Here is a 26,722-nt window from a genome sequence, read left to right as displayed (position 1 = left end):
CTGTGTACCTAATGTGGATAAATAGGATTACATAGGTGATGGTGGGCCCAAGGGCTGCTTCTGTGCAATATGACTCAGTGACTTTATCACTGTGATTGCAAATAACTTGGATTTTGTTCTGCCGAATTGAGGAGCTTTCCAGCAGCTCTAATTCCAAAAATCAATTTAAGACACAGAGCAGTACGTTTCTTTGAATACTGCTTATTAGGTTACTCCCCCGACAATTTCTCAGTCAAATAATAATATCCTTAATTATTGTGACCATGGTAACATTCCCTTCAGTCCCAGTGAGAACTAGATCAAAACTATTCTCTGCAAAACAGTCTAAGAATTTTAAATCTTCTGAGTCTTGGCTAATCACATCTGTTCCATGGTTGAGAGGTTGCGTGGTAGCTGATTTCAAAGATAATTCAGCTCATGACTTCAAGGCTTTACCTTAATTGAAATTAAATCTGTAGCATAATGCTGCATGGTAACGTAGTGGTTAGCAGTACAGGCCACCCAGGTTCAATTCCCACCGCTGCCTGTAAAGAGTTTGTATGTTCTCCCCATGACTTTGTGGGTTTCCTCCAGGTGCTCCGGTTTCCTCCCACAGTCCAAAGACGTACCAGTTGGTAGGTTAATTGGTCTTTGTAAATTGTCCTGTGATTAGGCTAGGATTAAATCTGGGGATTGCTGGATGGTGTGGTTTGAAGGGCTGGAAGGGCCTATTCTGCTCTGCATCTCAATTTTTAAAAAATGGTTGGATATAGTTATAATGAAGCTTTACTACCAACGAGAAATCAGTTTGACTTCTCTCATTGCTTTTGGACTTAACGTGCTAAGAAGTCAGTTGCACAACACCTGAAAGCGTGCCGTAAATTGAAAAACGTAAACAACAGGAACTCTGCAGATGCTGGAAATTCAGGCAACACACATCAAATTTGCTGGTGAACGCAGCAGGCCAGGCAGCATCTCTAGGAAGAGGTACAGTCGACGTTTCAGGCCGAGACCCTTCGTCAGGACTAACTGAAAGAAGATCCGTAAATTGAAAATTGGCTTGAAAGGAATAAAGCAAAATGTGCTCATTTTTACGGATAAAAAAAATCAGTGATGATATTTAACTCCCAACCCGTCAGGAGTGTACGTGTATCCTAGCACCTTTGTTGGGTGTAATACTCCTCCAAATAGTGTTGGCCTAGCACCCAGAATTAATCTACAATGGGATCTTCATTCTCGCTTGTTTGGACAATGGCAGTCTTTATTTACTTGTGGACCAGTCAGGTTTACTAACACTTTGAAATAATAGTATTTAAAGGACCATCACTCATTCTTTATTCCCTCACAAAACTCCGATTTCCTTTAACCTCAAATACCACAATATCTGTGCCTTGACTGCCATGCCTGTGAAAAGCAGATCGTGGTCGTTCTCAACTTCTTATTCTCAGAATCATTCCAGGCCTCTGCTTCTGATCTCTGCCACATCTGAAGGTTTTCTGTTCCCTGAGTCATATTGCACAGAAGCAGCCCTCTGGCCCACCATGACCTTTCTAATCCTATTTATCCACTTTAGGTGCACAGCCTTCTATGCTTTGACAATTGGGGTACTTTTCTACATGTTTTTTAAGTGTCATGAGAGTCCCTGCTTCCACCACCTCCTCATGTTAAAAGGCCTAAAGAGATTAGATATGGCAAAGTTATTTCCCATGGTAGGGGAGTCTAGGACAAGAGAGCACAACCTCAGGATTGAAGGATGTCCACTTACAACAGAGATGTGGAGAAATTACTTTAGTCAGAGGGTGGCAAATCGGTGGAACTTGTTGCCATAAGCAGCTGTGGAGGCCAAGTCATTGGGTGTATTTAAGGCAGAGCTAGATAGGTTCTTGATTAGCCAGGGCATCACAGGGTATGGTGAGAAGGCAGGGGAGTGGGGATGACTGGAAGAATTTGGATCAGCCCATGATTGAATGGTGGAGCAGACTCTGTGGGCCGAATGGCAGCCTCCTGCTCCTATAACTTATGGTCTTATGATCTAAGCAAAACTGTTTGCCTGCTTTGCAACCTTCCCCAATGTCCATGCATTCAAAGGTTACATTCATGTGACTCTAGTATTTGGCAATAAGGATGGAGTTTGGAAGCGGTCAAGCCAGATCTTGCCTTGAATGATAGGGAGTGTGAAATGCCAGAGGTCTGTGACAGCTGCCAAAACCTGGCTCCACCATTGGAGGACCATATTGTACAAACAGTATGAACCCTGCAGGCAAACTATTGAGGTCTTTCGGAGAATACTCCCTCACTTTTTATTGTAGCATCATTCAGAGGTAACATTCTCCAGAGATGGAAGAATATACTTGCATTATAGTGTGTTCTTTTAAGAACAAGAGACAATCTGCAGATGCTGGAAATCCAAGCCACGCACACAGAATGCTGGAGGAACTCAGCAGGCCAAGCAGCATCTCAGTTTTGGTCTCTGTCTGAAACATCGACTGTACTCTTTTCCATTGTTGCTGCCCAGCCTGCTGAGTTCCTCCAGCGTTTTGTGTGTGTCCCTTTAGGATCTATGTTTGAAAATTGCACCTGCTGAATTAATTGCATTTAACCTCATATTTGTAAATATCTATTTTCGTATGATCCACAAAGCTATTTTATCACTATTTACAATATATTGGCTTTCGTTCACTAATCGGCAAGAGATGTAATGTACATGATGCAATGCAATCATTTACTTGGTTCACAGCATCACTTTTCTGTGACCATGTATTCAAGAGGGATTAAAGCAGAATATTATTTATTCCAGTTTTATTTTAAACGTGTAAAACATCTTGTTGGATCAGAATCTTGTAACTTACACTAAAATTTGGCTGTAGAGATGAAGACTGAAATTTCCACCTCCAGAGTTTAAAATGCCAGGTGCTTTCATGTTTCCAAGTGTTGTGTTTCAAATTGTGAATGTGTAAAGTAAACTAAGGTTTGTTAAAGTAACTCTCAATAATGATGTCAGTAGCAGAAATTAGCAAGGTACTGGCCAAGTTATCAGAATTGTGAGAAGCTTTGAGGGGTTGGTGTCAAAAGGGTAACCAAATGAAAGTTTGGCTACAGCAGAAGTCAAGAAAGAGGCAATAAGGAAAACTTAATTGAATCTTGTTACTTAAGGAGAATGTTCACTTGAAACGAAGCTAGAGGAAGAGATCTTGCAGCAGAAAAATAAATTGGATTGGCATGGTAGAGGTGTCTAGATGTCTAAGATTTTAAAGGGATCCATTAAGTTTAAGTTCAAGTTGTACATTTTGTCACGAACCCCGTGACGGGAATAAAGGACCAGCAGAGATGGAAAACACTTTGGAGTCCAGTATTGCTATAAACTAATAATATTTATTAGTAACTACACAATACAGTAATATAAATGTAGATAAATCAAACAGGTTAGCAATGATTACACAAAAGTAAGTGTGGAATATATATGTATGAAAAACCAAGCTTCTTTAAGTCTAGGGGTAAAAAGATACAGTCTTACGATGATGAGTGAAGTTCAGTTCAGGTTGGTTCGTGGTATTGAGTTGAGTAGTGATGGAGAAAGAGAGAGGGAGAGATTTGAGGCTTCAGGTGAGCTGACGCCGTCGATCTTCTCGTTGTCCTTCGAAATCCTTTAAAAGTCACCGACTGTGACTTTAACAAAGGGGACCGGTTTTCTGTGGTGGAGCTATCACCCAGGCAAGGGTGGACACATGGACAACTCCCCACCAGTCAACCCTTTCCTCTTTTCACTGCAAGAGCGATGGATCGATCCACCTGATAAATCCTCCAAAACCCACTTTCCTGTGGGCACAACAATGCTCATTTAGTGTCCAGAACATGTGCCTGAGGTCTATCATCTGACCTCCTATTTTATCTTCCCGTGCTGAGCATCAACTGTCATTCAAGTAACTCCTCCTTCCTCTCTCTGTGAAGAAACGCACAAGCAGGCGAACTGTCCTTGAGAAGTATCAACAGCCTGTCTTCGGTCACCATAACAATTTTCAAGCTGCTCGGTGCCATCTCTCTCTCCAACTCAGCAGAAATCCAAAAGTTAACCAGTTCTTTCTCGTGCCTTAAAGTGACAGTCCAACAGTTAGTCTTTGTCTCTCTCTCTCTCTTTCAAAACAAGATATCGATGTTAAACTAACTCTCTCTCTTTTTTCAAAAGCACAGTTAATAGGGGTCATTGAGCACAGTTCATAGGGGTAATTCAGGACCCCGACACAATGTATATGGTATAAATACTTTTCTTGCTGCAGCAGCACAATCCATCACAACCTGGGTCTCAGCCCCAATCTCTGTGGAACCACTTTGGCTATAGCCTCACAACTGGAAAATTACCACTTTATTCATACTATATTTCCATTAACCAATACTCATCTTCGGCTTGTATTTACTCCCAATACCAATTCTCTAATTTTATTTAAGTTTCTAGTGTGGGAACTTATTGAAAGCCTTCTGAAGCTCCTAATATAGGATATAAACTGGTCTGCCCATATCCACCTTGTTTACGACAGCAAAATTCCTCAGGACATGATATCCCATTCATAAATCCAGTACAGTACTGTATTTGTCAATGTAGAATGGAGATCGAATTACTAAATCTGGTGGGAGCAAAAGATGGTGGAATGGTGAGGGCGGAGCACTGCGGGAGGGTTGTGGGACAAGTGGCAGAGAAGAAGTGCCAGGGGCAGGAGTGGCACAGGTGCAGACATACCCAGCCCTGAGACGCCAGGCAAGGTGACCTGATTTCAAACTATTGGTTTATTGATCATTACAGAATGTCTCTCTAATGCTTCCTGCTCCATCCCCTCTCCCTTCCCCTTTTCCCAACCATGACCCCACTCTCCCTGCCCCCTTCCCACTTTCAGTCCACATTAGAGACCATATCAGAATCAGGTTTACCATCAATCGCATGTGTCATGAAATTCATTTTTTTTCGGCAGCGACATTACAGTGTAATACATAAAATTACTATAGAAAAGTGCAAAAGTCCTAGGCACCATAGCTATATGTATGTGACCAAGATTTTTGCATAGTACTGTATGTTACCACGTTATTTTCAATCTTCCATTTTGTGGGAACCATTCTAGAATCTAAGGAATTTCAGAAGGTGACAACCAGGCAGTTCGCAGATATCTAACTGCTTTTAGGTAGATAATATTTATTTCTTTGATCTCATTTATTTTGGACCTGGAGCCCTCCATTATTTCCTGAAGATTTCTCATATATATTTGATTAATTTCCCTGTTATTTTCTTGTTCCTCAATAAAATTTTTCTTGTCACAGGCTGTAAGTGTTGCTCATTAGCTTCAGCTCGTCTTTTCTTGTTTGTGCATCTGTAGAACCTCTTGCAGTCTTTTGTTACGTCTCTTTTTTTTCCCTTTCTCTTTCCTTATCAATCTGCAGAAGTTTGTTAGAGTGTTCTATTACAACCCAAACCTCCTTAAACTCCTAAGCAAAGATGCAGGCACACTTTTCTGATGATTGCATCTATGTGCTTGGGTCCAGGACAGATCATTTGATGGGTTAACACTCAGCAAGTTAAAGTTGCTCACTCTCTCCACTGTCAGTTTCCCCCTATGTAAGTGGGTGCATATTCCCCCTATGTAAACCTTCCTTCCCTGTCCTGAAGTCAACAGTCAGATCTTTAGTTTTGCCTTCGTTGAGCTAGAGGTTGGTGTTGTGGCACTGCTCAACTCAATGTCCTATCTGGCTCTAGTATGCTAACTCGTCACCACCTGTGATTTGTCCAACAACTGCAGTGTCACTGATGAACTTGAAGGTAACATTGGAGCTTTGCTTAGCCACACAGTCGTGTGTTTATAAAGAGTAGGGCAGGGTCCAAGCATGCAACCTTGAGGTGTACCTGTGATGATGACCAAGGAGGGAATATTGTTACCAATCCTCACTAACTGAGGTCTGCCCATAAGGATTTCAAGTATCCAGTTGCAGAGAGGTGCAAAGGCCTGGGTATAGAAGCTAGATGATGAATTTGGATGGGATGATTATGTTGAATGCTAATCTGTAGCTGATGAGCGGCAGTTTGACATATGAGTTCCTGTTGTCCAGATGCTCTGGAGCACAGCTGGGTGCTAGAAAAATCGCATCTGCTGTTGACTTGTTGTGGCAATAGGCAAATTGGAGCAGGTCCAGGTCATCTCTGAGGAAGGAGTTGACTTACACCATAACCAATCTCTCAAAACACTTCATTACCATTTATGTATGTGCTATCAGACGATAATGTTCGGTGCAGGTTACCACACTCTTCTTCGGTGCTGGTTCAATAGATGACTCTTTGAAGAAGTGGGAACCTCACACTGCAGAAGCAAGAGTTATTCATACCCCTTCCACTTTCACTGCAACATCATCGATTGATGCTGCATTCCTTTTCACTCTCCCAACTTAAACAGCCTCTAATATGACAAGCAACACACATCAAAGTTGCTGGTGACCGCAGCAGGCCAGGCAGCATCTCTAGGAAGAGGTGCAGTCGACGTTTCGGGCCAAGACCCTTCGTCAGGACAGCGCTAATATGACAGCGCTATGGTTAGTTAGCTCATCCATTTTGTAAGTTTGTTTCCCACAGATCAGTATGGTTTTCATCAACTCCCACATACTACAGGTTCATACTTCACCTGCACTGCCTGTCTTAAATTACTTATTTAATTCTCTCACCTTCAGCTTTATCCCCATCATCAAAGTCCGTACTCCCCAGACAATGCACTCATGGGATATCATGCTAAAACATGCTACCCTTTGACAGTCTGTCAGACCACATATTTAAAGTTCAAAGATTCAGATCTTTGCATCAGATCTTACTTTAATCAACTGGTTCTATCTGGTTGTCCAATTACTAGTATGAGTTTTTTAATCACTGCAGTTTTAAACTGCAAGTGAAGAGGATTTAACAGCAAGGATAAATTTGATACATTTCTATTTCTTTTAAAGCTATAATTGAGACTACTTGCCATGTCTGCCAGTTAGGTATTAAGGTTAACTCTATTGTGCTTTGTGGAATATGGAGTGTCTAGAATGAACAGCTGGCTTGCTCTTAGCAGATATTTTAATGTAGAGTGATAGATTACAATTCTTGAGAAATGTGTCTCGCATTTGCATGGCCTCTAGAACAGATGTTATGAGTTTTATTTATTATTCTGTTCCAAATGCAGCCACTCAAGTTTTATTTTTTTACCCATTGCCCTTGCAGTCAATGCCTTTCTACTAGAACATGTAAGTAAACAGTTCCAAGTAACTAAATTGGTGTTCGTACTGAATCTACATTGTAATTATCTTCCAGCTTTTGAAGCTTTACTCTTGGGAGGGGGTCTTTACCAAGGCCATTGAGATGGCAAGGGAGAAGGAGCTGAAATACATGCTGAAAGGAGCTGTTTACGTCATTGTGACATGTGAGTTATATTTATCAATGATAATTATTGTAAAATTGTGGTAACGTGAATCCAAATCTGCTCAAAATGTCTCTTGTTTTACAAAGTTCAAAGTGAATTGATTATCATTGTACATATATATTACAGTACTTATACAGCCCTGAGATTTATTTTCTTGTGGGCATTCACAAGTAAATACAAGAAACACAATATGAAAATGAAAGACCATATCCAGCAGGACAGGCAAACAACCGGTGTGCAAAAGATGACAAACTGTGCCAATACAAAAAGAAAAAAAATGATTATAATAAATAAGTAATAAATATTGAGGATATGAGATGAAAAGTCCTTGGAAGTGAGTCCATTGGTTGTGGGAACAGTTCAGTGATGAGGTGAGTGAAATTGAGTGGTTATCCCCTCTAGTTCAAGAGCCTGATAGTTGCAGGATAATAACTGTTCCTGAACTTGGGGGTGTGGGTTCTGAGGCTCCTGTACATCCTTCCTGACAGTAGCAGTGAGAAGAGAGCATGGCCCAGGGAGGTGAGGGTCCTTGGTCATGGATGCTGCTTTCCTGCGACAGCGATCAGTGTGGATGTGCTCAATGGTGGTGCTGTATCCACTATTTTTTTGTCAGGGGCATTGATGTTTCCTTACCAGCCCATTATGCAACCAGTCAATAGAGTATACTGTTCACCACACGTCTATAGAAGCTTATATAAGTTTCAGGTGACATTCTGAATCTTCACAAACCTCTGAGAAAGTAGAGTTGCTGCCGTGCTTTCTTCATAATTGCACTTACGTGCTGAACCCAGCACTTATCCTCAGAATAAGTTAGATGAACTTGCAGCACTGTTGCAGGTTGGTAGGTATGATGTCGTAGGCACCAATGAATCATGACGGAAAGATTACAGCTGGGAGTTTAATGTCCAAGGATACGCATTGTATCGAAAGGGTAGGCAGGAAGGCAGAGGGGGTGGCGTTGCTCTGTTGGCAAAAAAAAAATGAAATCAAGTCATTAGAACGGGGTGTCAAAGAGTCAGAATGTGTTGGATCATTGTGGCTAGAGCTAAGGAACTGCAGGGGTACAAAGACACTGATGAAAGTTGTATACAGACCCACAAACAGTAGTAAGGATGCGGCCTACAAATGGGAAATAGAAAATGCATTCCAAAAGGGCAAAGTTACGATAGTCATGGGAGATTTCAATATGCAGGTAGATTGGGAAAATCATGTTGGTGCTAGATTATTGAAGGGGGAATTTCTAGGGTGCCTATAAGGTGGTTGAGCCCACAAGAAGATCAGCTATTCTGGACTGGGTGTTGTGCAGTCAACCAGAATTGATAAGAGAGCTTAAGGTAAAAGACCCTTAGGGGAAGGTCATCATATATGATGGAATTCACCCTGAGACTGAGAAGGAGAAGCCGAAGTCAGATGTATGAGTATTACTGTGGAGTAAGGGAATTACAGAGGCATGAGAGAGGAGTTGGTTAAAATTAATAGGAAAACAACACTGGCAGGGATGATGACAGAGCAACAATGGCTGGAATTTCTGGAAGCAACTTGGAAGGCACAGGATATTTACATCCCAAAGAGGAAGAGGTATTATAAAGGAAGGATCACACAACCGTGCCTAACAACAGAAGTCAAAGTCAACCTAAAAGCTAAAGAGAGGGCAGATAATAGAGCAAAAATTAATGGGAAGGTAGAGGATTGGGATGCTTTAGGAAGGTGAAAATGGAATACGGAAGTAAGCTAGCTAGTAATATTAAAGAGGATACCAAAAGTTTCTTCAGACACATCAAGTGTAAAAAAAAAAGAGGTGAGTGTGGATATCAGACCACTGGAAAACTATGTTGGAGGGATAGTAGGGGGGACAAGCAAATGGTGGATGTATTCTGAACATGTATTTTGTATCAGTCTTCACTGTGGAAGGCATTAACTGGTGGAAGTTCCAGGTATCAGGGGCATGAAGTGTGTGAAGTTACCATAACTAGAGAGAAGGTTCTTAAGAAACTGAAAAGTCTGTAGGTAGATAAGTCGCCAGAACCAGATGGTATACACCCCAGAGTCCTGAAAGAGGTGGCTGAAGAAATCATGGAGGCATTAGTAATTTCAAGATTCGCTAAATTCTGGAATGGTTCCAGAAGACAGGAAAATTGCAAATATCACTCCACTCTTCAAGAAGGAAGAGAGGCAGAAGAAAAAAAAACTATAGACCAGTTAGTCTGACTTCTGAGGTTGGGAAAATGTTGGAGTCAACTATTAAGGTTGAGATCTCAGGGTACTTGGAGGCATATGATAAAATAGGCCATAATCAGCATGGTTTCCTCAAGGGAAAATCTTGCCTGACAAATCTGTTGGAATTCTTTGAAGAAATAATGAGCAGGATAGACAAAGGAGAATTGGTTGATGTATGTACTTGGATTTTCAGAAGGCCTTTGACAAGGTACCACACATGAGGCTGCTTAACAAGCTAGGAGCCCATGGTATTACAGGAAAGACTCTAGCACGGATAAAGCAGCGGCTGACTGACAGGAGGCAAAGAGTGGAAATGAAGGGAGCCTTTTCTGGTTGGCTGCCAGTGACTAGTGCTCTTCCTCAGGGGTCTGTATTGGGACCGATTCTTTTTACGTTATATGTCAATGATTTGGATGATGGAATTGATGGCTTTGTTGCAAAATTTGTAGATGATATGAAGATAGGTGGAGAGCAAGTAGTTTTGAGGAAGTAGAGAGGCTACAGAAGGACTTAGACAGATTAGCAGAATGGGCAAAGAAATGGCAGATGGAATACAGTGTTGGGAAATGTATGGTCATGCACTTTGGTGGAAAAAATGAAATGGTTGACATTTTCTAAATGGAGAGAAAATACAAAAAACTGGGTGCAAAGGAACTTGGGAGTCCTTGTGCAGAATTTCCTAAAGGTTAATTTGCAGGCTGAGTCTGCTGTGATGAGGAAGGCAAATACAATGTTGGCATTCAATTCAAGAGGACTAGAATATAAAAGCAAGAAGATAATGTTGATACTTCATAAAGTACTGGTGAGGGCTCACTTAGACTATTGTGGCTAGATTTGGGGCCCTTTTATCTTAGAAAGGATATGCTGAAACTGCAGAGGGTTCAAAATAGATTCACAAAAATTACTCTAAGATTGAATGGCTTGTCATATGAAGAGCATTTGATGGCTCTGGGCTTATGTTCACTAGAATTCAGAAAAATGTGGGCTGACCTCATTGAAACCTATCGAATGGTGAAAGGCCTTGATAGAATGGATGTGGAGATGATGTTTCCTATGGTGGGAGAGTCTTAAACCAGAAGACACAGCCTCAGTAGAGAGGCGTCCTTTTAGAACTGAGATGAGGAGCAATTTCTTTATTCAGTTGTGGAGAATCTGTGGAATTCTTTGCCACCAGCAGCTGTGGAGCCCAAGTCTTTATGTATATTTAAGGCAGGGGTTGATAGATTGTTCATTGGTCAGGGCATGATGGGATACGGGGTGAAGGTAGGAGATTGAGGCTGTGAGGAAAATTGGATCAGCCAAGACGAAATCGCAGAGCAGACACGATGGGCCAAATGGCCTAATTCTGCTCCTACATATACCTTATGGTCTTATGGTCCTAATTATAACACTGAGGAATTTAAAGTTGCTGACCCTCTCCACATTTGATCCCCCGATGAATACCGGCTCATGGACCTGCGGTATCATTCTCCTGAAATCAATAATCATTTCCTTGGTCATTCTGAAAGGTTGTTGTTGTGACACCACTTAGCCAGATTTTCATTCTCCTTCCTATAAGCTGATTCATCACTACCTTTGATCCGGCCAACAACAGAGGTGTCATCAGCTAAACCTAATTATGGCATCAGGGCTGTGCTTAACCTCACAATCGTAAGTACTGTATAAAGCGAGTAGAGTAGGAGGGCTAAGCACACAGTCTTGTGGTGCACCAGTGCTGATGAAGATTGTGGAGGAGATTTTGTTGCCAATCCAAACTGTTAAAGCAAAGGAGAGGGCATACAAGGAAGCAAAAATTAGTGGGAAGACAGAGGATTGAGAAGTTTTTAAAAGCTTACAGAAGGAAACTAAGAAGGTCATTAAGAGGGAAAAGATTAACTATGAAAGGAAGCTAGCAAATAATATCAAAGAGGATACTAAAAGCTTTTTCAAGTATATGAAGAGTAAAAGACAGGTGAGAGTAGATATAGGACCGATAGAAAATGATGCTGGAGAAATTGTAATGGGAGATAAGGGGATGGCGGAGGAACTGAACGAGTATTTTGCATCAGTCTTCACTGAGGAAGACATTAGCAGTATACCGGACACTCAAGGGTGGCAGGGAAGAGAAGTGTGCGCAGTCACAATTACGACAGAGTAAGTACTCAGGAAGCTGAATAGTCTAAAGGTAGATAAATCTCCCAGACCAGATGGAATGCACCCTTGTGTTCTGAAGGAAGTAGCTGTGGAGATTGCGGAGGCATTAGCAATGATCTTTCAAAAGTCAATAGACTCTGGCATGGTTCCGGAGGACTGGAAGATTGCAAATGTCACTTCGCTATTTAAGAAGGGGGCAAGGAAGCAAAAAGGAAATTATGGACCTGTTAGCTTGACATCGGTGGTTGGGAAGTTGTTGGAGTCGATTGTCAAGGATGAGGTTACAGAGTACCTGGAAGCATATAACCAGATAGGCAGAACTCAGCATGGATTCCTTAAAGGCAAATCCTGCCTGACAAACCTATTACAATTTTTTGAGGAAATTACAAGTAGGCTAGACAAGGGAGATGCAGTGGATGTTGTATATTTGGATTTTCAGAAGGCCTTTGACAAGGTGCCACACATGAGGCTACTTAACAAAATAAGAGCCCGTGGAATTACAGGAAAGTTACTTACGTGGATAGAGCATTGGCTGATTGGCAGGAGACAAAGAGTGGGAATAAAGGGATCCTATTCTGGTTGGCTGCCGGTTACCAGTGGTGTTCCACAGGGGTCCGTGTTGGGGCCACTTCTTTTTACATTGTACATCAACGATTTGGATTATGGAATGGATGGCTTTGTGGCTAAGTTTGCTGATGATACGAAGATAGGTATCTTGGCTGGCACCAGGGCAGGAATGGATTCTCAATATTCCTGGATTTCAGTGCTTTAAAAAGGATAGAGAGGGCAGAAAAAGGGGAGGAGGGGTGGCATTACTGGTCAGGGATACTATTACAGCTACAGAAAGGGTGGGTAATGTAGCAGGATCCGTTTTTGAGTCAATATGGGTGGAAGTCAGGAATAGGAAGGGAGCAGTTACTCTACTGGGGGTATCCTATAGGCCCCCTGGTAGCAGCAGAGATACAGAGGAGCAGATTGGGGGGCAGATTTTGGAAAGGTGCAAAATAAACAGGGTTGTTATCATGGGTGACTTTAACTTCCCTAATATTGATTGGCACCTGATTAGTTCCAAGGGTTTAGATGGGGCAGAATTTGTTAAGTGTGTCCAGGATGGATTGCTGTCACAGTATGTGGACAGGCCAACCAGGGGGAATGCCATACTAGATCTAGTACTAGGTAATGAACCGGGTCAGGTCACAGATCTCTCAGTGGGTGAGCATCTGGGGGACAGTGGCCACCGCTCCCTGGCCTTTATATTTATCCTGGAAAAGGATAGAATCAAAGAGGACAGGAAAATTTTTAATTGGGGAAAGGCAAATTATGAGGCTATAAGGCTAGAACTTGCGGGTGTGGATTGGGATGATGTTTTTGCAGGGAAATGTACTATGGAGATGTGGTCGATGTTTAGAGATCTCTTGCGGGATGTAAGGAATAAATTTGTCCCAGTGAGGAAGATAAAGAATGGTAGGGTGAAGGAACCATGGGTGACAAGTGAGGTGGAAAATCTAGTCAGGTGGAAGAAGGCAGCATACATGAGGTTTAGGAAGCAAGGATCAGATGGGTCTATTGAGGAATATAGGGAAGCAAGAAAGGAGCTTAAGAAGGGGCTGAGAAGAGCAAGAAGGGGGCATGAGAAGGCCTTGGCGAGTAGGGTAAAGGAAAACCCCAAGGCATTCTTCAATTATGTGAAGAAAAAAAGGATGACAGGAGTGAAGGTAGGACTGATTAGAGATAAAGGTGGGAAGATGTGCCTGGAGGCTGTGGAAGTGAGCGAGGTCCTCAGTGAATACTTCTCTTCGGTATTCACCAATGAGAGGGAACTTGATGATGGTGAGGACAATATGAGTGAGGTTGATGTTCTGGAGCATGTTGATATTAAGGGAGAGGAGGTGTTGGAGTTGGTAAAATACATTAGGACAGATAAGTCCCCGGGGCCTGACGGAATATTCCCCAGGCTGCCCCACGAGGCAAGAGAAGAGATTGCTGAGCCTCTGGCTAGGATCTTTATGTCCTCGTTGTCCACGGGAATGGTACCGGAGGATTGGAGGGAGGTGAATGTTGTTCATTTGTTCAAAAAAGGTAGTAGGGATAGTCCGGGTAATTATAGACCAGTGAGCCTTACGTCTGTGGTGGGAAAGCTGTTGGAAAAGATTCTTAGAGATAGGATATATAGGCATTTAGAGAATCATGGTCTGATCAGGGACAGTCAGCATGGCTTTGTGAAGGGCAGGTCGTGTCTAACAAGCCTGATAGAGTTCTTTGAGGAGGTGACCAGGCATATAGATGAGGGTAGTGCAGTGGATGTGATCTATATGGATTTTAGTAAGGCATTTGACAAGGTTCCACACGGTAGGCTTATTCAGAAAGTTAGAAGGCATGGGATCCAGGGAAGTTCGGCCAGGTGGATTCAGAATTGGCTTGCCTGCAGAAGGCAGAGGGTGGTGGTGGAGGGAGTTCATTCAGATTGGAGGATTGTGACTAGTGGTGTCCCACAAGGATCTGTTCTGGGACCTCTACTTTTCGTGATTTTTATTAACAACCTGGATGTTGGGGTAGAAGGGTGGGTTGGCAAGTTTGCAGACGACACAAAGGTTGGAGATGTTGTGGATAGTGTAGAGGATTGTCAAAGATTGCAGAGAGAGATTGCATAGGATGCAGGAGTGGGCTGAGAAGTGGCAGATGGATTTCAACCCGGAGAAGTGTGAGGTGGTACACTTTGGAAGGACAAACTCCAAGGCAGAGTTCAAAGTAAGTGGCAGGATACTTGGTAGTGTGGAGGAGCAGAGGGATCTCGGGGTACATGTCAACAGATCCCTGAAAGTTGCCTCACAGTTGGATAGGGTAGTTAAGAAAGCTTATGGGGTGTTAGCTTTCATAAGTCGAGGGATAGAGTTTAAGAGTCGTGATGTAATGATGCAGCTCTATAAAACTCTGGTTAGGCCACACTTGGAGTATTGTGTCCAGTTCTGGTCACCTCACTATAGGAAGGATGTGGAAGCATTGGAAAGGGTACAGAGGAGATTTACCAGGATGCTGCCTGGTTTAGAAAGTATGCATTATGATCAGAGATTAAGGGAGCTAGGGCTTTACTCTTTGGAGAGAAGGAGGATGAGAGGAGACATGATAGAGGTGTACAAGATAATCAGAGGAATAGATAGAGTGGATAGCCAGCACCTCTTCCCCAGGGCACCACTGCTCAATACAAGAGGACATGGCTTTAAGGTAAGGGGTGGGAAGTTCAAGGGGGATATTAGAGGAAGGTTTATCACTCAGAGAGTGGTTGGTGCGTGGAACGCACTGCCTGAGTCAGTGGTGGAGGCAGGTACACTCGTGAAGTTTAAGAGACTACTAGACAGGTATATGGAGGAATCTAAGGTGGGGCCTTATATGGGAGGCAGGGATTGAGGGTCGGCACAACATTGTGGGCCAAAGGGCCTGTACTGTGCTGTACTATTCTATGTTCTATGTAAGTGGAGGGGCCGGTTGTGCTGAGGAAATGGAGAGTCTGCAGAGACACTTGGATAGATCGGAAGAATGGGCAAAGAAGTGGCAAATGAAATACAATGTTGGAAAGTGTATGGTTATGCACTTTGGCAGAAGAAATAAATGGGCAGACTATTATTTAAGTGGGGAAAGAATTCAAAGTTCTGAGATGCAATGGGACTTGGGAGTCCTAGTACAGGATACCCTTAAGGTTAACCTCCAGGTTGAGTGGGTGGTGAAGAAGGCGAATGCAATGTTGGCATTCATTTCTAGAGGAATAGAGTATAGGAGCAGGGATGTGATGTTGAGGCTCTATAAGGCGCTGGTGAGACCTCACTTGGAGTACTGTGGGCAGTTTTGGTCTCCTTATAGTCAGAGTCATACTTTATTGATCCCGAGGGAAATTGGGTTTCGTTGCAGTTGCACCAACCAAGAATAGAGTATAGATATAGCAATATAAAGCCATAAATAATTAAATAATAGTATGTAAATTATTTAAGAAAGGATGTGCTGACGTTGGAGAGGGTACAGAGAAGATTCACTAGAATGATTCCGGGAATGAGAGGGTTAACATATGAGGAACGTTTGTCCGCTCTTGGGCTGTATTCCTTGGAGTTTAGAAGAATGAGGGGAGACCTCATAGAAACATTTTGAATGTTGAAAGGCATGGACAGAGTGGATGTGGCAAAGTTGTTTCCCATGATGGCGGAGTCTAGTATGAGAGGGCATGACTTAAGGATTGAAGGGCACCCATTCAGAACAGAAATGCGAAGAAATTTTTTTTGCCAGAGGGTGGTGAATCTATGGAATTTGTTTCCACAGGCAGCCGTGGAGGCCAAGTCATTGGGTGTATTTAAGGCAGAGATTGATAGGTATCTGAGTAGCCAGGGCATCAAAGGTTATGGTGAGAAGGCAAGGGAATGGGACTAAATGGGAGAATGGAGCAGCTGATGATAAAATGGCGGAGCAGACTCGATGGGCTGAATGGCCAACTTCTGCTCCTTTGTCTTATGGGTCTTCAAGTGAGGAAATTGAGGATCCACTTACACAAGGAGGTATTGAGGCTTAGGTCTTGAAGCTTATTAATTAGTTTTGAGGGAATGATGTTATTATGATTATGAGGACACACAGTCCCCTTTTATTGTCATTTAGTAAAGCATTCATTAAGAAATGATAAAAATGTTTTTCCAGAATGATATCACGAAAACACATGAGAAACTGACTTAAAAACTAACAAAACCACATAATCATAACATATAGTTACAACAATGCAAAGTAATACCGTAATTTGATAAGAACAGACCATGGCACGGTAACGTCTCAAAGTCTCTCGAAAGTCCCATCATCTCACGCAGACGGTAAACCTCCAGCGTTGCCAACTTGCCGATGCAGCATCCCGGAAGCATCCGACCACAGTCCGACTCCGAATCCGTCCTAAAACTCCGAGCCTCCGACCAGCTCTCCGACACCGAGCACTGAGCACCGAGTGTTTCGACCCCGGCCCCGGCAAATAGTATTGAATGCTGAGATGTAGTCAATGAAGAGCATTGTGAGGTATGCATCTTCACAGTCCAGATGTTCTAGTGTTGGGTGACATGCCATTGAAGTGGTATCTGCTGTTGATCTGTTGTGACAGGAGACAAATTGGGGTGTATCCAAGTCACTTCTCAAGCAGGAGTTGATATGTTTCATCACTAACCCCTCAAAGCACTTCATCACTCTGGACGTGAGTGCTACTGGATGATTGTCATTGAGGCAGGTTGCCATGTTCTTTATGGGTGTTATTGAAGCCTGTTTGAAGCAAGTAGGTACTTCAGACTACTGAATTGAGAGGTTCAAATTATCGGTGAACTCTCCAGCCAGTTGATCAGTACAGATCTATGGTACTCAGCCGGGTGTCACATCTGGGCTGGATGCTTTCTCTGGGTTCACCCTCCTGAAGGATGCTCTTACGTCAGCCTCAATGACTGAAATCACAGGGTCTTCGACGGCTGCGGTTCCTCCATGCTTCGATGGTCAAAGTGAGCATAGAAGGCATTGAGCTCATCTGGGAGCGAAGCCTTGTTTTCATCTCTGTCGCTTGCGTTTACTTTGTGGAGGGGATAACATTCAAGCCCTGCCTCAGCTGCCGAGCATCCTTCAGTGATTCGAGTTTGGTTTAGAATTGCCACTTAGCACATGAGGTGGCTTTCCAGAGATCATACCTGGACCTCTTGTATTTTACTTGCTCGCCAGACCTGAATGCCACTAATCTGGGCCTCAGCAGATTGTGGATCTCAAGGATCAACCAGGGCTTTTGGTTTGGGAAGACTCTGAGTGACACTCGTCTACAACTGTTTTTATAAGGTCCATGACAACTATGGTATATTCGCTCAGATCCTCTGAGTCCTTGAACATAGCCCATTCCACTGACTCAGTGAACTCCTATCGTTGCTCCTTTGCCTCCTGCAACCACCTCTTTGTTGTCCTCATCTCCGGAGCTTTGAACCTTCGCCTCTGCCTGTATGCAGTTAGGAGGAGCACAGCCAAGTGATCAGATTTCCCAAAATGCAGTCTAAAAATGGAATGGTAGGCATTCTTAATCATAGTATAGCAGTGGTTCAATCTGTTGGGACCCCTGGTGTTGGTGGTGATATGTTGATGAGAATTCGGCTGATATTTCTTCCAACAAGCCTGAGTGAAGTCCCCAACAATGATTTGAAAGGCATCAGGATAGGCTGTTTCTTGGTTGTTGATGCTGGTACTCAGTGCCTCGAGTGCCTGCCTAACATTGGCCTTTGGCGTTATGTAAACTGCTTTCAGGATCACGGAGGAGAATTCTCTTGGTAAGTAGAATGGTCGCCACTTAATCATTAGATGTTCCACGTCGGGAGAGCAAGGATATGGCAGGTAAAAGGGGATACAAATTTCATTGGCTATTCTAAAATACGTATGTTTTGTTTTATGTTCTTTCCCTTTACAATGAAGTGCCTGTGAATCAAAGGCACCATAACACAAAAGACAAGAACTTAATTTAGTTCTGATAAGTAGCTTGTGAGGATTATTGTTTCAGTGGGTTCACTGCTTTCTAGCGGTTAGCTGATTACGTTTGTAGATATTCGGGCCACACTTTGTCTGTGGTTGAACCTGTTGATCTGCATTGATTTTAAAAATGCTTAAATGGTCGTTTTAATGTAAAAGCATTGAATTGTCTGGTCTTATTTTTATCTATTAATGGTGGGTAGTTGAAAAGATTGGAAATGAATAAGGCAACATGTTGAAGCCGTGAAATATAGGTTGGAGCTGCTGCAGATAATGGAAAACAAAAGAATATTAGAAATGCCCAGCAGATGCGACAGCAGTTGTCAAATAAGGAAAAGGAAGGAAATTTTACAGATAGATAACTGTACAACAGAATTGGTCAATGTTGATACAGAGAAAGCGAGTTACCTGATACTGTTCAATTCAAATTTGTGTCCTGAAGCCTGCAAGGTGACCAGATGGAAGATAGGATGCTGTTCCTCAAGCTTACGTTGTGATTCATTGGAATAATACATAAGGTCACAAACAGACAGGTCAAGGTGGATTAGTGAACAAAAGTCACCGGCAACTGGAAGCTTGCGGCCATCCCTGAACAGAATGAAGTTGGTCTGTAAAGCATCCAGACATTCTGAGTTTGTTTCTCTGTCACAGAGGAGACCACATTGTGAGCACTGAATGTAATAAATTAGATCAGGAGAGGTGCAAGTGAATTGCTGTTTCACTTGAAAGAACTTGCTGTTTCCTAAATGATGGAAAGTGGTGTAATAAAAACTGATTCCTTCATCTATAGCTCAACACAGCTATTTTAATTCTGGTCTATATAGCTGTAAACCATGTCACCAACAGTGGTTCCTCTTCCAGATCATAGTTCAAAGTTCAAAAGTTACACTTATTATCAAAGTATTACCTCCTGTGTCCTTTAAAGATATGTCTTTAGCCACTTTCCTCTTATCCAGATGCTGTCTCTCTGCAACATTGTCCTGAAACATCGCATCAGTTTCCACATGTATGCTCCAACCTGTAGTCCTACTTCGCTAGCAGTTCTCTTGAACTGTTCCACTATCACTGAATTTTCAGATCTGACATGCAGCATTGAACGAACAGAGATTTTCTTACATATTGGAGAGATTAAAGCCTTTGATGTCAATCTTTATCGTAAACTTTGTTCTTTAACAAAAAGTTAGTATCCTAGCCACTGACTAGATCCTTCTTCCTAATACTTGTCTGAAACTAAGATAGCCTTGGTGTCATATTTAGTGTTCAGTTGGCCTTTAGAGCTCAGATCATCTCTATTGCTGAAGCTTTTAGCAATAATTTATTGAGCTCCAGGCTTGACTATTTCAGTGCATTCTGGCTAGTTATTTTGTTCATTCTATTCTCCTTTACTGAAGCCATTCAAAACTTTGCTATCTGGGCCTTTAATTGCTTTTTCTAATCCCCTTGCAGTTTTGTAATCCTTTGAATTTGGAGGACCTAAAAATTTGGCGTATTGATCAATTCACCATTGGTGACTGCCTTGAGGTGAAGACATTAAACTTTAAAATTCATGTAGAAATATTTTGCCCCCTTTAAGATGCCCCACAAAACCTAACTCTGTCTGAACTTTAGGCCATGCTCTCTAATATTTCCCCGCAAGGCTTGTTGCAAGTTTTTGTTTAGTAACTCCACTTTGGAAATTTTGCTATGTTAAATGTAAAGCAAATTGTAACAGGAAGACGTGAATTTAAAATACTTACTGAATGAGGAACAACATTTTGCGTTAACTTTACATATTGTTCGAGTAGCCTTTATTTTAAAGACAAAAGCATTAGTTCTTTTCAGAAAATGTAATAAATACTTGAATTAGAGCATGTTACAGGACTGGTGAGTGCTCTGAGTAAATGGAATTAATTTGGGGTTTCATTAGCAAAACACAAATATATTGGTGAATGACCCATCTGGCTGCCAGATGATTCCATGATGATTCTTAGAGTCAGCTTCAGCAAAGATAAAATTGAATCAAGATAATTACCCTAGAAACACATTAAAGAAACTAGATAATAATCAGTTTGATTTGAAACAGCTTTAAGAAATTAAATTCTCTTTGTCATATTAAAAATTACAAAAGGGATTAAGATTTATACATTCATCCATTGTACAAGAGATTTACACAATGAATGCATAGAACCTGAAATACAGTATGTTCTGGAATGAGCAGATGGAAAGCATAGGATTAGGTGGTGAAGTGAGAAAATTGCAGTATTTGTTAGTTTTCAACATAATCGACAGAGGATGTTTTGGTAAAATACAGTGTTTTCATACAACTAAATGTTTTAAAATATAACTTCATAGTAATAGCAAAGCTTCTTTCTGAGATTTTAATTGAAACTATCATAATATCTAATTGTTTAGTTGCCAGATACTTTTTAATTTCTGCTAATAACTTATTCCAAAGCTTGAGCAGTGTGAATGCTGATGTTTAACACTGTATAATTGAAGTTATTAAAGCTCTTGTTGCAGTTTTCTTTTGTAACTCTGTCCTTTATAAAGCTTTCTGTTGTCTCTACTACTTTGGATAATTTATTTTATTACAAATTGTCTTTGCAGTATTCCTCACCCAAGTGACACCTGTTTTAGCAACAGTAGTGGTAGGTAGATGTATATCATTCACCATTTTGATTTAATCTTTTTGTCTGTCTTAACTGAGATAACAGAATAATACAAAAACCTAAACTGCAATAGTTTATAGGTCTGCAATAACTTGCAATGATAGTTCACTCTGGAGAGTGAAGCTATGTTTATTTATATCATTCCCTACTCTTCCCTCAAACCACTTAGAATTGCTAAAGTTAATTATATTGTGCGGTTATCAGGAGATGGCAATGCATATATTTTGTAAGCAAGATGTTTTGATGGCAGTTCTAACTGCATTTTACAAAAGTTGCCATGATCTTGCCTTGATATCGAATTGCATTCTTCCCTTTCCGGGCAATTGTTCATAACCTGAAAGTAAGTCAGCTATGAACAAAAACAGTGTGTGGGAGAGGATCACAGAATGCCTGTGATGAGAGAGCAAGCAGTTGTGAGATGAACGGCTGCCTGTGAATCAGTGAGTGAGCTATTGTCCCATCTTAACTTGGCTTGACACCATCTCCCAGTTGTTACCCTTTGGGGGAGGGTGTAATAGAAATGGAAATACAGAAATGCAGCAACTAGCAAACCCCGACCTACCCCATCCATCTTGCTGGTGTCCATAAACCGGACATTTGTAACAGATGTGCTGAAAATATGTGGCATATTAATCAAGATCTGACAAAGAAAAGCTGAGTTAAATTGTCAAGTTTATCAGAAACTAAATTGAGATTTGAGTTCTGATGAAGGTTGTATATCAAATATTCAATTTTCCTTTATCTCTCAGGTGGTGGCTAACATAGTGAACTTTTATCTATTTTTATTAATGTGAAGATTGGAAATGTTCACATTTCTGATCTACATCTCGAAGTAATATAAATATACGAATTTGGCTGACAGAGAATTTGCCTTTTTTCCCCATTGTTGCTTAACAAGAGCATTCAATTATGTCAAGAGCATTTTATTTCAAAGTCCAAAATTTTTAGTGATGATTAAAATCTCATGATATTGCGGGCATTAATTTGAAAATCTGAGTTAAAGGTTAAATTCATTTCCATTCAGTTAATGTCTGGAATTAACAAAAATTTTACTGCTGCACTTTCGGTTGTCAGTTTGATTATATGTCATAGCAGCAAGTTTTGCAGAGAGTAAAAAGAAACTGTGGTATGACCTGAAAAAAATCCAGTCATAGCTTGAGCTGATGTTCAGTTATAAGGTGCCTTTTGGGCCTATTTGAAGTGCATTACCATCTGTCATTTCCTTTTGAACTTTATGATATTTTTAACAATTGGGATGTAGTGGCATGCCAATGTTATGAAAGAACTATTATTGTTTTGCTATAATTAATTTTAGCTCACTCTTCAATAAACACAACGATAAATTTAGTTTGGTCATTGTTTCATTAGCTGTATCATTTATCTCTGCTCATGGTGTGTGCAGAGAAATTTAATTCAGGCAGTTTCTACTTTAATAGCAAAAAGTCCCTGTTATAGTATTTTAAAAAGGTCAAATTTAATTAGCTTCAATGCAAATCTTAAAAATGACAGACGTTATTTATTTTCCAAAAGTCTAACTTGCTGCATTTTAAAATGTTAACGTTTTAAAACTTGTTGTATTTCAAAATTAGTTGGATTTATTTATGTATATATTTTGAACTGCACAAATTGCTATCACTTTTTTTTCAAATGCAATTTGTACATACTTCAGAAGATATATGCAGCACAAAATATCTACTTAAGTAAATCCAACTAACCTGTAGGCTGACTCACGTTGTAAGCAATGCAGGGGACCTTTGTTATTATTGATTTTTTTTTTCTTTCCCTTTCTGTGTTTAGACTTTCAGTATCTACTCTAGTTTGAGTGGATCGCCATTGACTGCCAACGTGGCTTTTTCAGCACTCGCACTTTTTGATAAATTTAATTCTCCACTCATTTTGTTCCCTATGGTAAGTTCAATACTGCTTTGCTAAGTACATATAACACAAGACTTTAGAGAGACGAGATTGAAATAATTTGTGATTTGGTCTGCTGTGTGGAGTGCTTGCTGAGACAAATAAAGTATCAATAAGTTTCAAAGAGGTTTTTAAAACTGGCAGGGGATCTGTATCCCTGGCCAGTAATAATAAATATTTACATCTGTGCACTAAGAATCATTTACAGTGGAGTGGCTCAATACTTTCTCCATTGTCAGATTGGATCATTCAAGTATGAAGGAAACATTAAAATGGACCCTTCATGCATGAAAGAGGAAAAGGCCATTCACATCATTGACATGAGAGACTGCAAATGCTGGAAATCTGCAGCAACATACACAAAGTGCTGGAGGAACTCAGATGGTCAGGCAGCATCTATGGAGGGAAATGAACAGTCAACATTTCGTGCTTGGGTTCTTCATCATGTCCTGATGAATGGTCTTGGACTGAAATGTCAACTGTTCATTTCCCTCCACAGGTGGCCCCTGACCTGTGGAGTTCCCCCGGCATTTTGTGAATGTTCACTCACATCACTGAGCTCTTTTCACAACTTAGTTCATGACTGGTCATGAATCAATTTAATTTATCTTGTTCTTATTCCTTCTTCCAAATTGGCATCCATTAAAAAAAATCAATACTTGCCTTGAAAATTTGAATTGATCAAAGATGCAAGTTTTTTTTGGAATTTCCAACTACTACTGCTCATTGTTTAATTTCATCCTGAAATAGGGTGACTTAATACTAATTGTGGATACTATAGAGTGAATGTAGAGGAGATTTACAAAGATATTGCCTGGATTGGAGAGCATGCCTTATGAGAATAGGTTGAGTGATTTTGGCCTTTTCTCCTTGGAGCGACGGAGGATGAGAGGTGACCTGATAGAGGTGTATAAGACGATGAAGGGCATTGATCGTGTGGATAGTCAGAGGCTTTTTTCCCAGGGCTGAAATGGCTAACATGGGGGGCATAGTTTTAAGGTGCTTGGAAGTGGGTATAAGGGGGACATCAGAAGTAAGTTTTTCACATAGAGAGTGGTGGGTGCATGAAATGCACTGCTAGTGAAGGTGGTACAGGCGGATACAATAGGGTCTTTTATGAGACTCGTAGATAGGTACGTGGAGATTAGAAAAATAGAGGGCTATGTGGTAGAGAAATTCTAGACAGTTTCTAGGATAGGTTACATGGTCGGCATAACATTGTGGGCCGAAGGGCCTGTAATGTGCTGTAGATTTTGTATGTTCTGTGTTCTAATTATTATGTTTTTGTACTGTTAAAGATTTCTTCAATGAAGTTCTTTTTTTCTGTTTGTACTGTACTTTATTAAATAGCCTGGTGAGTTTCATCATCTCTCAAACTTTCAAGCTTGGGATAACAGCAACTGAAATGAAGTTGTCTTCTATTGTATTTTAACCTCTATGCCATTCTAGTGAATCTGTTATTTATCATTTATCTGAGACAAAAGTAAAATTCTGTGTTAGCTTTAAATGAAAACAAAATACTGGAAATGGTCAGCAGATTTCCAGGATCTGTAGAAAAACAAGCAAAGATCAGATATTTTATCAGAACTAGAACAAGTTTAAGGTGCAGGAAATCAGCAAGTCAAACAGCATCTATGGGAGGAAAGAAATAGGTGATGTTTTTGGGAAAAGAGACTGGAATTCTGAGCTGGCCAGTATAAAGAGAAAGGGGGTGATGAGTCAGAAGTCCAAGGTGATTAGTAGATTCAGAGTATTGCAGGCGGGTTGCACCAGGTAGGAAAGGGGAGTGGTGGAGGAGACAGTGGCAGGTGAATTTTGGCAGACAGAGGGGGGAAAAATTGTGAGGGGGATGGAGCAAGGTGTGGTGAATGGGGAACTGGTGGGTGAACAGTGTGTGAAGTGGGTAGATTGAACCAGTTGGGGGAGGTGGACAAAGATGGGAGAAGGGGCTTGTGGTTTGAGAGTAAGAGGACAAAATTAGGAGGACTGGAGAAGGATTGCAAGGAAAGAGAAAAGGAGAAAGGTAAAAAGTGGGAAACAACCTACTGGAAGGGAGAGTTACCTAAAATTTGTTTATACCATTGTTTTTTAGAACACCCAGGTGGAATATGAGGTGAGGTTAGGTGAGTAAATTGCGGAGTATGCAGTCCCTTGTGTCTCTCAAGTTAGAGGCGTAACAAGTTTTAAACGAGTAATGAATTGGGAATGTTGAGTTGGGTTGGGAGCTGGTGTGGAAAAGAAAAGCAAGAATGAAAATTGGGATCTCGGATTAGATGAATCATTGGACTCTTAAACAACAAACTGTGTAATCCAAAAAAAGTGGATTGATTAAAGGAGCGAAACATTAAAGACTGAGACGGCTTGAATTTGTTTACTCTATTACATTGGTATATAATGCAATAAAGAGATAGAAAGATTTGATCTAAAGAGAGAGAGATAATAAAAAGTAAAAATAAAAATGCACATTAGCATTTCTAAATCTGTAAGTTACTTTAAAGAATGTACTGGATACAAGTTATATTGCAGGAATAAAGCTGGGGGGAGCTCAGGAAAATTCTAATCTCTTTGGAAGTGGTAGAAAGCAAATTGCTGGAGCTGTCGATTGACATTTCCTGGGCCATGACTTCCTGATTTTGAAAAAAGTGCCAATGGAATGAAAAGCTCTGAACATAATTCCTTTATCAAAAATGAAGCAAGATAGAAAGCAGGAAACTACGAACAATTATCTTAACATATCTCACTGGAAGAATATTAGGAGCCATTATTATTAAACACATTATTGCATAGCATGCAGAAAATTTCAAGATAATTTGGGCAAAATTAACATGGTCATGTGAAATGGTAATCATTTTTGACTGATTTATTGGAGTTTTTTAAAAAAACAACACGGTGGAGGCGAGATTTCCAGAAACTATTTAATGGGATGGCACTTCAGAGGTTATTGTGGGTCAGGTTGTAGGATGTAACAGTGGCCTGGAGCAGAGTAGGCATCAGTGGTGAAAATCAAGAACGAAGTGCAGATGCTAGAAATCTGAAATTGAAACAGAAAATATCAGGGAAAATCAGCAGATTGGGGATGAGAGTCTTGATGTATTGTAGGATCGCACAGTAGTCATGACCAGCTCCTTTAAAAAAATCTCTTGGCCTTTACTCCAGTTGTATTAAGTTGATGTGCTTTAATTCATTAGCCCCTCAATTAAACTCCTTCTCTCATCGATCTTTCACCCATGAACCCTGATCATTAAATCCTATCCCTCTTCCATATAACCCCATTTCATAAATGCTTTCCAAATCCACAAGCCTTGTATATCGGATGTGCCTTGCCTGTGAAGACTGGGACAGCTGTTCACAAGTCCTTGGGATTGGAGAGGGCAAGGCAAAGGAGGAACTTGGCTATGACTGCCTTCCCAAATGAGATTGTGACGTCCATCCAAATCTTAATGCCTCACTGTACTGAGTGACTACAACAAAAATGTGACTAAATTTGTTTCTTTTGCACAAATCCAATCCATCACCCTCAAAGTTAATGCTGGCCTCAGCTGTTAAATAATGGCACTGGCTCACCTTGTCATCAATAATAAAATAGCTTAATATGAGAGAAAAACATCCAGTAAGAATGCATCTCTAGTTATTACATGGGATTCAATAGGAGAAGTGTGTTGGCATGACAGAAAGTCATGTTAGAGGCTGTTTTCTAGGAACTTGACCTTGCTGTTTCATAGGGATTGCCTGCATCGTGTGAGATGTAGAATTATCCATTCTGCCTGGAAAAATAAAATGAACATTTATAAATAATGAGAGATTGCAGAGCTCTGCCAATCAGAGAGACTTGAGTTTCCTAATTCATGACTTGTAAAAAAAATTATGACATGGCTACGTCAAATGATTGAGAACATTAACAGA

The 26,722-nt window shown here is 40.9% G+C and overlaps 1 protein-coding gene across 2 annotated transcripts in view; it reads left to right on the top strand.

Annotated features, from left to right (window-relative positions):
• Window positions 1–26,722, top strand: part of LOC140195453 (ATP-binding cassette sub-family C member 9-like) — a 172,138-nt gene that overhangs the window by 77,729 nt on the left and 67,687 nt on the right. For both annotated transcript variants that reach the window (XM_072253779.1, XM_072253770.1), the window contains exons 10-12: window positions 7,295–7,403; window positions 20,844–20,884; window positions 22,703–22,813. In XM_072253779.1, coding sequence (XP_072109880.1) covers window positions 7,295–7,403; window positions 20,844–20,884; window positions 22,703–22,813 — 261 coding nt within the window. The remainder of the gene's footprint in view (window positions 1–7,294; window positions 7,404–20,843; window positions 20,885–22,702; window positions 22,814–26,722) is intronic.

The sequence above is a fragment of the Mobula birostris genome, chromosome 1 (genome assembly GCF_030028105.1).
Source record: "Mobula birostris isolate sMobBir1 chromosome 1, sMobBir1.hap1, whole genome shotgun sequence".
NCBI classification, from domain to species: Eukaryota; Metazoa; Chordata; class Chondrichthyes; order Myliobatiformes; family Myliobatidae; genus Mobula; species Mobula birostris.
The sequence above is the reverse complement of the archived record's forward strand: the minus strand, read 5'-3'. Positions and strand labels throughout refer to the sequence as shown.